Source organism: Aulonocara sp. 'chitande type north' Nkhata Bay, linkage group LG5, assembly GCF_057382095.1.
Source record: "Aulonocara sp. 'chitande type north' Nkhata Bay isolate Kocher_YH1m ecotype deep benthic linkage group LG5, A_spYH_male_GT1.1, whole genome shotgun sequence".
NCBI lineage: Eukaryota > Metazoa > Chordata > Actinopteri > Cichliformes > Cichlidae > Aulonocara > Aulonocara sp. 'chitande type north' Nkhata Bay.
The window spans coordinates 28,913,229-28,923,144 of record NC_141348.1 but is presented as its reverse complement, the minus strand read 5'-3'; the positions used below and the strand labels follow the sequence as shown (position 1 = coordinate 28,923,144).

General features: G+C 36.8%; 2 protein-coding genes across 2 annotated transcripts; both read right to left on the bottom strand.

Moving 5' to 3' along the window:
• Nucleotides 1-50: 50 nt before the first annotated feature.
• arl8ba (ADP-ribosylation factor-like 8Ba) lies at nt 51-5,163 on the bottom strand. The gene is made up of 7 exons (XM_086292810.1): nt 4,905-5,163; nt 1,939-2,019; nt 1,776-1,849; nt 1,587-1,680; nt 1,390-1,457; nt 895-965; nt 51-800 (listed from the first exon to the last, which is right to left on the bottom strand). Exons 1-7 carry the CDS (start codon nt 5,025-5,027, stop codon nt 751-753), a joined length of 561 nt encoding a protein of 186 aa, XP_086148936.1. The 5' UTR covers nt 5,028-5,163; the 3' UTR covers nt 51-750.
• Nucleotides 5,164-5,603: 440 nt separating this feature from the next.
• Nucleotides 5,604-9,833, bottom strand: LOC147330893 (tumor necrosis factor receptor superfamily member 3-like). The gene is made up of 7 exons (XM_086294250.1): nt 9,555-9,833; nt 9,237-9,359; nt 9,010-9,141; nt 8,404-8,512; nt 8,245-8,315; nt 7,977-8,099; nt 5,604-6,447 (listed from the first exon to the last, which is right to left on the bottom strand). The coding sequence occupies exons 1-7, from the start codon at nt 9,682-9,684 to the stop codon at nt 6,311-6,313; spliced, it is 825 nt and encodes a 274-aa protein (XP_086150376.1). The 5' UTR covers nt 9,685-9,833; the 3' UTR covers nt 5,604-6,310.
• Nucleotides 9,834-9,916: the final 83 nt, after the last annotated feature.

Here is a 9,916-nt window from a genome sequence, read left to right as displayed (position 1 = left end):
TCCACTGAGGGTAATTACAAATAGAGGCCAATATGAACCACACAACCCCATACAGTGTTGCTTTTAGTACATTCAGAACTTTAAATAGAATCATATATTCATACACACACATCCCATTTCAGTAAAAATCATACTAGCTTGATATTTTTTACAGATCTGCTTCAACTGACTTGCTTAAATGCGCATTTTCTAAAACAACTGGCACATCTTTGAAAGGAGAAAACCTGATCAAGGGAAGGCTGACAGTCAAGATGATCACAGAGCCGAGCTAGGCAGAAAGAGGAAAACCTGCGTGTTCACATCAGCCGTTTCTAAGCATCATACCTGACTGTCTGAAGAACCTCATCATACTGTGAGATCTGTTGAACTGAATAAACCCTCCTAGAAGAAGGTGATGTTACACCAACAAGGGTAACAAGCTACCTGGCAGCATCAACTGTGTAATGCCTGAAGACACAAAAAGGTAGCTTAAAAATAGTTTCTCACTCCTAATTAAAGTACAGCTTTACAAGATGTATAATGCCAATTTCTTTCTTAAAGTTCGGTACCAGAATTGTTGTAGTGCATTGTTGGGATTTGTTTAAGAATATAAAAAAAAGGTAAAATGCAAAAAAAAAAAAAGTCACACAAGCAAAACAGTGCAGCACGGTGAAGTGCAGGTGAGGATACGACTGTACATCATTGCAGAGTGATGAGGGTGTGACATGACGGTAACAGGGCAATAACAGCTGGAAAACAACTTGGGTTTTTTCAGCTCCTGCGTGACTTTGAGTGCTGGATGAGCCACTGAAGTGTGATATCTGCAAATAAATGCATAAATAGAAATATGCAGGGTCAGATTTAGTACTGCAACAAAGAAATCAAACGATTGTAAGAAATAATGCCACAACTTACCAATGTTGTCTTTCTCTTTGCAGGAAATAGAGTAACAGCATATCTCCCTGTCCTGTATAGCTGACAGATTCCTAGAAAGGTAAAGAATAGTTATTTATATATAACCAATCCCTACATTTTAAGACAATTTAATTTAAAGTAAAGGTACATAGAGCAGATTTATTCCCCTTTCACCAGTCAGCCATACAAGCCCTGCAATGGCCCTAAAAGAAACCCAGGGGGCGTCCACACCACAGTTTGAAAATGACAGCGTTAAAGTAGTACTAGTAAGAGTCTCAGCACATTTTTGACAACTTGACAGGAGAGGAAACCAGTAAGATTACAGCTGGATATAAATAAAGACAGTTCCCCTTTACCAAGAGATATACATGAGAAAAGCATCCTAACGGTTCTTTAAAAAACAAAACGAGATGAAAAACTGCGAACACGTCTGATATTAAGAACCTACAATGCACTGATGAAAAGTTGAAATGCCTTCAAGATTTTTCCACTTACATTTTCTCAATGAGCTGCTTCTCGTCTAGTGCAGTGGGGAGATCCCTTTTGTTACCCAGTACCAAAACCTAAAAAAGGGCAGGTTAAATTTGAACTCTGAAACTCCAGTGGAGTAATCCAGAGAAGTCACACACAGATCTCTGTTACTGCTTCTGAAATCACACAAATATCTAAATTGGTTTAAGTGGAACACTTACGGGAATTCCTTGCAACTGAGGTTTGTCTAATAAATTATGAAGCTCATTTCTCGATGCCTCCACCTTTTCTCGATCTGCAGCGTCAACCATGTACCTTGACAAGATCAAAATCAAAATTAGTCATCATTTAACAACAATAGTGTTTGTTTTATGAAACAAAAGGTATGAAAGGCAGTCGGGGATACTCACACGATTGCATTAACTCCCCGACAGTAACGCTCCCACATGCTCCTGAACCTCGGCTGCCCTCCTATATCCCAGATCTACAGAATTAAGACCAAACCTTTAGATAACTTTTCCTAAAACCACTCTGGGGATGGGTTTTGTTTTACCAGTTAGATTAAAACTGAACCTTGATCGTGACATTTCCTTTAGTGACCTTCCTCATGTTGAACCCGACTGTAGGAATCATATCTTCACTGAAATGCCCAGACTGAAAGGAAAGACAAGTTTATCATTTATTAAAAGAAAAAAAAAAACAGTAATTTCAAATGCACATTTTACAACATCTGCACTATATAACCAAGTATAACAGCGCAACTGGTCACTCACATATATACTGCATGTGTGCTGCACTGATTAACTTCCTTAAAAAAACAGGAGTCATATACATTAAGCTGTGTGCTTATAAGAAATGCATAGCAACATGCTGCATGGAAATACACGCTGCGGATTACAAATTAAGTGGCAGTTCTAAGAAACGTTTATAAGTTTTTACATTTAAACTTCAAGTGACCTTTAACAAGCAATTTATAACTTATGGTAGCTTATGAAAGCGTGACTGACATAACGGCATCCTAAGGTAAAACCACAGCTTTAATGTTTAACGTTTGTTTTTGATTCATTCATGAGGAATAATCCAATCATAAAAGTGTTTTCACTGAGTCTTTATTGCAAAGGAGGAAGGGACTATAAAAAGTAAAACCTTCAAAGTTGACTCTAATTTGAGTATCATAAAAGAAAAAAATAAACAGAGTGAATCATGTTATTGAAATGACAATAAAATAAAACGTTTAGGTTTTTTGTGATTGGCCTTTTGTTAATGCTTTGTGTAAACTGCAGTGGAAAGAAAATGTGTTTGTGTATGAAAAATCAGTGGAATTTCCCTTTTAAGTTCACAAGCTGCAGATATCCTTCTCCATGCTTCGTGAACCTGCACTGCCGGGTGCACGAACATTTCACAGCACATGACTCGCCAGAGTCACCTGACAAAGCTAAGTGGAAATGAGTGAACGGTCTTATGACTGAGAAAGGCGGAACCACCCCTGCATAACTACTCATGAACTCTATTGTTAGTGTCTGGTAGGGTATTTTTTTCATTTACTCAGCGTAAAGGAAGGGGAAGAGTACGTTCCAACCCCAAAAACCTTGATATCACCAGATAAGTGTGGGCACCAAAGAAAATTTCTATAGAGATGTCGTCTTCTTCGCAGTAAATGCCTGATAAAAATCTGTTTTTTTCAGCACGCATATAACCTCAGCACAATTCAGTGTTTCTTTTAAGTGTTTCAACTGTGCAAGTCGGAGTCTTTAGAAAGAATTACTTTCACTTTAACCTAATTTAATAAATATATTCTTTAAAAAAAAAAAAAAAAATTTTCACAACTTCCAGTAGCCTGAGTGTTTGCGTAACAAAAAGGACCAACACATAAATATACAATGTATAAAACTGAGCTCACATAATAGTAGAATACCAATGTTGAATTAGTGGCCGTAGCAAATAAATGATTGAGAATTTTTTTGAAAGCAGAGGTTATACATCATCAATACACTGACTATCACCTAGTAAAACTGATTAAAAACATAAAAATACACCAGCCAGAAACCAGAATGCCAAGGTTTAGCAGAGGAAGTGCATACTTGTTTTTAACTCTGGCAGCGTAGATAAACATCTCAAGTGCACAAATGTTTTTAAAGAGCTTCCTCTAACATCCCGGCAACATATCTCTTTGAAAATTGATTACTCATCCATACTTTTGATAGCAACTGTTACATAAACACACACAAGATGCACATTAGACAAAAGTACAGAATGAATCCTGACTGATCTGAAGCTATTTCGTTTTAAGACGAAAGGCTGCACCAATCAGACCTTGCCTACACCAGATACATTTAATCTGATTGGTTATCTGACAGCTGATGGAGTAAAAGGCATGCCTGCCATCTGTTGCCACCCTCACTAGGGCCCCATATGTGAAACTAAAACAACCAAAGGTTAGGGGAAAAAAAGAAAGAAACCCATTTTAGCAATAATAAGGCAACCTGGATTGCCCCACCAGTCTTTGAGAAATAACTGCAAAGTTACATGAGAAACCAACACCCCTACCAAGAAGCTACAATCTGCTGTTGTGTTTTTGTGTCTTTTTTACATAAGTGCAAAAATGTCTTCTCCTTTTGTTTACGTGTGCTTGACTTAAGTGCAGTGTTAATCTAGTCCCTTTTTTAGATGTGTCATGGAAATCTGACACTGCTTTATAATCTCACATTTAAGCATTAATGCTACAGAAACTGAGAAGCTGACTTTTATAAATACAAGAAAATAAATATAAAAAATAAAGAAGATAACCCACCCAGACTCTGTTAGTTGTCCTCATGATTTTGGAAACCAGTCGTGCCAAAAAGTGATTTGTGTGTTTATGTTTTTATGTGCAACATATTTGCTTATATTGGTAAAAAGGTTGGAGTCGGGATCATTTTCAAAGGGGTTATTTATTTAAAAGGAAGAAGAAGAAGAAATTACCTGTAGAATATGTTATGTTATAGATGAAATAAATATATGAAATAAAAAAGTTATTGTGGTACATTTTTCACTGCCCAATTCATTTACATTAGTTTAAACACTCGCAATTATTTTTTGGCAGATGATCTCCTTTGACAGGACACCTGTATAACACTGGTACAGGGGACCTGTACTACAATGACACATAAGTGATCGTTCCAGTTTGGCTGCACCGCTGTCAACAGTTACTGTCAGCGTGTTATTACGTTAACTTCCTGGTAACTAAAGCACTCCAGACAGCTTTTAACTCCTTCGTGTAAAACTATGTCAAATACTGCTTTTGAGCTTTGGAGTTTAGACCATAACACTGCATCCTAGTAGCCGGTAAGTTGCAAAACTAAACAGCTAAATATAAAACAGCAACTCCTCTTGACTGCGGTGTGTGTTATGGATGCTGGCTCCACCAACAGAGCAAAGCACACCCCAGAGAACCGGACAGTGTTTAGCCCACTTCTAGCTTAGTAACCTCTATGCAATTATGCGAGTTAAGGCTGTTAGCCGTATCCTAGCAAGGCGGCTAGTAGCAGCTGGAGACTTACAGCGATCACGTTTACAAATGTTGTTTTCCCCGAGTACTGCAGGCCGACCAGCGTCAACTCCATCTCCTCCTTCCAAAACAGAGACTTGATCCAGTCCAAAAGCCGGTTTATTAGTGCAAGCATCTTGAGGTCGGTGGTCAGCGCTCCCCTGATGGTGGTACCTGTTTCGTCTCCCTCCCTGTCAGATGTGCCGTTTTTCCAGTGGGGAAGCGAAGAGGGACAAAAGCAGCTGTCATATGACCGATCAGCCAAAACGTGCTCATCAGCGCCTCCGCAGGGACGCAGAAGAAGTGCACCCTTTGTGTAACGCCCACTGTTTGCGTTCTTTTTGTCAATAAGAACTTTTTATGAACAAAAAAACAACAGTCACACGTTTATTATAGCATATCCCGGCCTGCACGTCACAGCAACACTACAACAACCACTGCCACTGAAGGTGAGACATTGAATAATGTCACTTTTTTATATATATATATATATATATATATATATATATATATATATATATATATATATATATATATATATATATATATATATATATATATATATATATATATGCAATATGAAAATGAAGAACTATGATAACATATATTAAATAAATTATCTTAAAAACTAGAAACACAATTCACAACTCTAGTATTGCAGCATGATAACAGAAAAAATATATAAAAAATAATTAATATTTATAAAACAGTCATTATGCAGTTACAAAAGAAATATATATTCATAAAAGAAACAAACATGTGCTGTTGCAATTAATAGATATCCAGTTGGAGCTTGACTGTTAAAGACAGCTTTTGACAAACTTTAACAATGTTTTAAAAAGCAGTTCTTGTAACGACAAAATGTGTGCAGATTTTTCATTAATCATATAATAGATCAACAAAGGAAAAATGACTAAAACCATTTAATTTATTCTGATTACAATTTATCTGTTTTGCTATACTACAGAAACAAAATAAACCAACCAGATTTGTTTTCGTTTGTAGAATTTCTTTAACTCTACCTACCTAAAACATTCCCAACAGTGTGTTTATTTGCAGTATAATAAGCATAAAAAACTTGTGTAGCTCATCTGTAACTCATGCCAGAAGGGCACAAACTGCAAGGCCCACCTCAGGGACGAACACATGTGTTACAGACCAAACTGTAATACCCCTGAATATTCAGCAAGAAATCATCTATTTCAAGTATAGACTTGAGATAAACTCATTACCACATCAAAGTGAGGTTTTAAATATGAATCCATACATATGTGTTTCTGCTTAAGTCATGCTAAAGATCAAAAGGAATCATCAAGTCTGTTCTACAAATGTTTTTCACTTTCCCTTCTAGATCCTATGCACTGACGTCAAGCAAGATAATTTTTAGCATACTGGTTGTAATTGAACAGAGTTATAATATCATCTTAAAATAATGCTTTCTAGATCACAAATGTCACTGTCCTTGGATCCATCCTGGACAAACTGAAGCCCGCTCTCTTCCTTTGGTAGGTGAAAGTCACTGATGTTAGTAGGAACAGCCAGCATGGGTTTGTGGTCTAAAGCAGGGAGAGAATTATTACCATCAATGATTTAGTTGAAATATGACATTATTTCCTCGCTGCACACCTACGCATTCGATAATAAACATCACACATTTCATTGCTGCCACCCCCATTTTCCACTTCACTTCCACTTCATTTTTCATTTTCCAAGTCACAGGAGTTTTCTGATTTGATCACCAAAATGCAAAATTTTAGGCGAACAAAGGCAGATTTATTGTAAACATTTCACTCCTGTGAAATAGAAACATCAGAGAGGAGTCGATCCAAAGGAGAAGGTGTTGCTGCACGTAAAAACAATTGTTCATTAGTGACTTTCCATGTAACTAAAGTATAATACACTGAGCTCCATCCATTGCCTTACAGATGTTCTATAGTGCAATTTGTTTTAAACAAATAAGTGGCATAACCTTAATCACTTTTCATAGTGAGAAATGGGAGCAAGATAAGCAGACTTTGACGTTTTTGACAGAAGGACATCATGGCTAGAGTTTGACTATCCATCAGCTTTGTAACTGTATTAAAGGTTTTATCACAATATGCTCAACTTTTTTTCAAAAAAGTTATGTGACTTTTAAGACTAACCTTTAATTATTATTAACTTAATGAGAGGTTTGGTTATTTTAATATTCCCAAACCAGACTTAAAACATGTCCAGCTTAATTTAGGGTTTTTTTGCCCTGTAGTGGACACCATGCACACAAGGGTTTGAATGTCTTTAATGTAAGACACAACTCATCTATCCATCCATCCATCCATCCATCCATTTTTTCTCTTGCTTATCCAAGAAGTGGGCACAGCTAACAGATATATTTATAAAAACTTCCCACTTTATAAACTACATTAATGCAACTGTTAATTTGTGCTACAGAATTTTTGTATTTATGTGTTTGACTAAATCTGCCTTAGAGGATTTCTAAAAAGAAGAAGAAGAAAAGGAGTGTCACATGTGCACAATTTAACTGGGTACATCCTGATTCTGCTCTTATAGGCTATCAGATTATATTCCAATGTAAATCAATATTTTTTCAGTAAACTGGCATATATATAGTACAGTGATGATCATAATATCACTATAGCATGATGTTCACTACAGTTGCATTTTCACTCCTGTCAAAGATGTTGTGAACTTGTGAGAAGTGTCCCTCTGGACAGACTTTGCAGGCAAATATTATAGTGTCCAGTAATTGACTACTATAGTAGTTGTAGTGCATTAAAGTTCTATAGCCAACTGCCACCGTGGGAATTTAGATGAGTCCTTTTATCTGATGATCTGCATTTGAATCTTTTTTTTCTACTGTTGATACGTCACAAAAATATATGAAAATAATTCTGGGAAGTTCCCCTTATGATGGTATTTTTTAAAAAGAGCAGTAGCAGTGATATTTAGGTTGAGTCACATCAATTTCTTCTGTTAATGAATACTTATTTTGATTGTTTAAATGCCACATGTGGTTTTCGGAAGGAAATCTGCCCATGCCAGTGATTCCACTTTGACATACTGATATGATTTTCCATGAACTTACTTGCTGTGTGAATCCTTAGGTACTTTATACATGTGTAGGACATGAACAGAAAGAGGCTGAGAGACAGCAAAATGACACTAATGCCAAGGATCACATGAATCAAGTCTCCACCATCTTTGGGCCCTGGTGAAAAGTCAAATCATAGTTAAGTTTCTTGATTGCAGCATATTGTCACTATGTTCTGTTGTCGTGTATCACAAGTGTTACATGCTGAGCAATCAACAAATTACAGCCTGTGTCAATAAAATGTGTGAATATGTGTACATACCGGGTCTGTCACAAATTGAGTCGTGTGTCCTGTTCCCTGGAAACCTTTCAGGAAACCCCAGCACGCTGCACCTGTTTAGCACAAAGCTTTTACATCACTGGCATGTTCACAACTTCTTTTACTTATCACTGCGGCAGAAGCTGTTTAAATCGATCTTACTGTGTCAGTGGTTTGCAGTCATTCGTTTGCACATCGAAATATTGTTTTTCGCCACATATGGCTTCACACTGATACGAATATTCTATCACCCTTGCATTCGAGGAGACGACTGGAACAAAAGAAAGAAATACTATTTCAGTAAACATGAAAGATACTTTGGGGGGGGACATTTGTGGTTATAGGGTGACAGATTTTGTCAGCTTTGGAGATCCTGTGATTTATCGTCAGTTTCCGCCGTGAGGTCAGTCATGAGTCTAGTGATGAGGTTTTATGAGTATATATCTGATGACATATAGTAAGGACTGCAGCTTAAGACAAAAGGGAACTGAGCATTCACTCTTTGCTAAACACTCTTGACATTATGAACAGCTCCTCCTTCACCTGATCAGTAGGCTCAGGTTGAACAGCAGATGTGGAATAAAATTACAAATTAAAAAAAATTCTTTCACATGGATCTTTTTTAATCATGTAATAATAAACATGTCTTGACTTTTAAGGGATTAGTCTAAATATCCACAATTACACAGATGCAATAGTCAAACCAGTGTTTGTGGCAGGATATATATTTTACTCGTAGCTGTAAAAACTCAAAATGTCCATTCTTACCTGTCCTTTTTGGTTTCTCTCCTGTGACGCATTTGTCTTTCACACAAGTCGAACAGATGCTGTTGGAGCACAGGAAACCAGCGGCACAACTACAGGTTGCATTTGTGGTTGATGTACATTTCACAGCATAATCTGTAGACAGACAAGAATTGAAACCACTGAATTCAACACAATATTGCATCTTTTGCTAGTTCTGGTAAATGCCTTCTCAGCTTCTCTCAACTTACGCTGACATGTCTGACATTTTTCACATCTGTCAAAGAGGTTGGGAAGTTGTGAGAAATGTCCGTCTGGACAGGCTTTGCAGGCAGTTTGTTGTCTGTCAGAGCAAAACTCTTCTACATAAGTGCCTTTAAAACCAGGAAAAAGTTAAAATCAGCGACTTTCAGTATTTTTCAGTATTCTTGAACGAAAAAGTTCAGCTTAAACACATAATCTGATCATTACATCAAACAGATCACTACTGTAATAATTAGATCAAACTAATCAAAACATTAGATTGAAAGACACTCATCTGATTTTTAAAAAAGTTTGTTTTTTTTTACCTGGGGGACACTTGTTACAACACCGTCCACTCATCTGAGTCTGTTGATCACCGCAGCTTTTAACGCATCCTATAGTCCAAAAGGCCACAAATAATGCTATAAGTGCCATGGAGAGGTTCAAGTGAATCATTGTGTCCAGTGCTCTGTGTGCGCTTACAGGTTTTTATATCGGTGGCTGACGTCAGCATGACAGAGAGTGTGACTGTGTAGTCAGGAAGTGAAAGACCACTAGTAAATATAGATCACTTCACGAACACGCTAAACTGAAAAGAAATTTGCTTAGTTCAACTTTTTTTTAACTGCTGTAAATTTACCAGATTACTTGCTATTATATTTTATTTTATTGTACAATTGAACTGGAT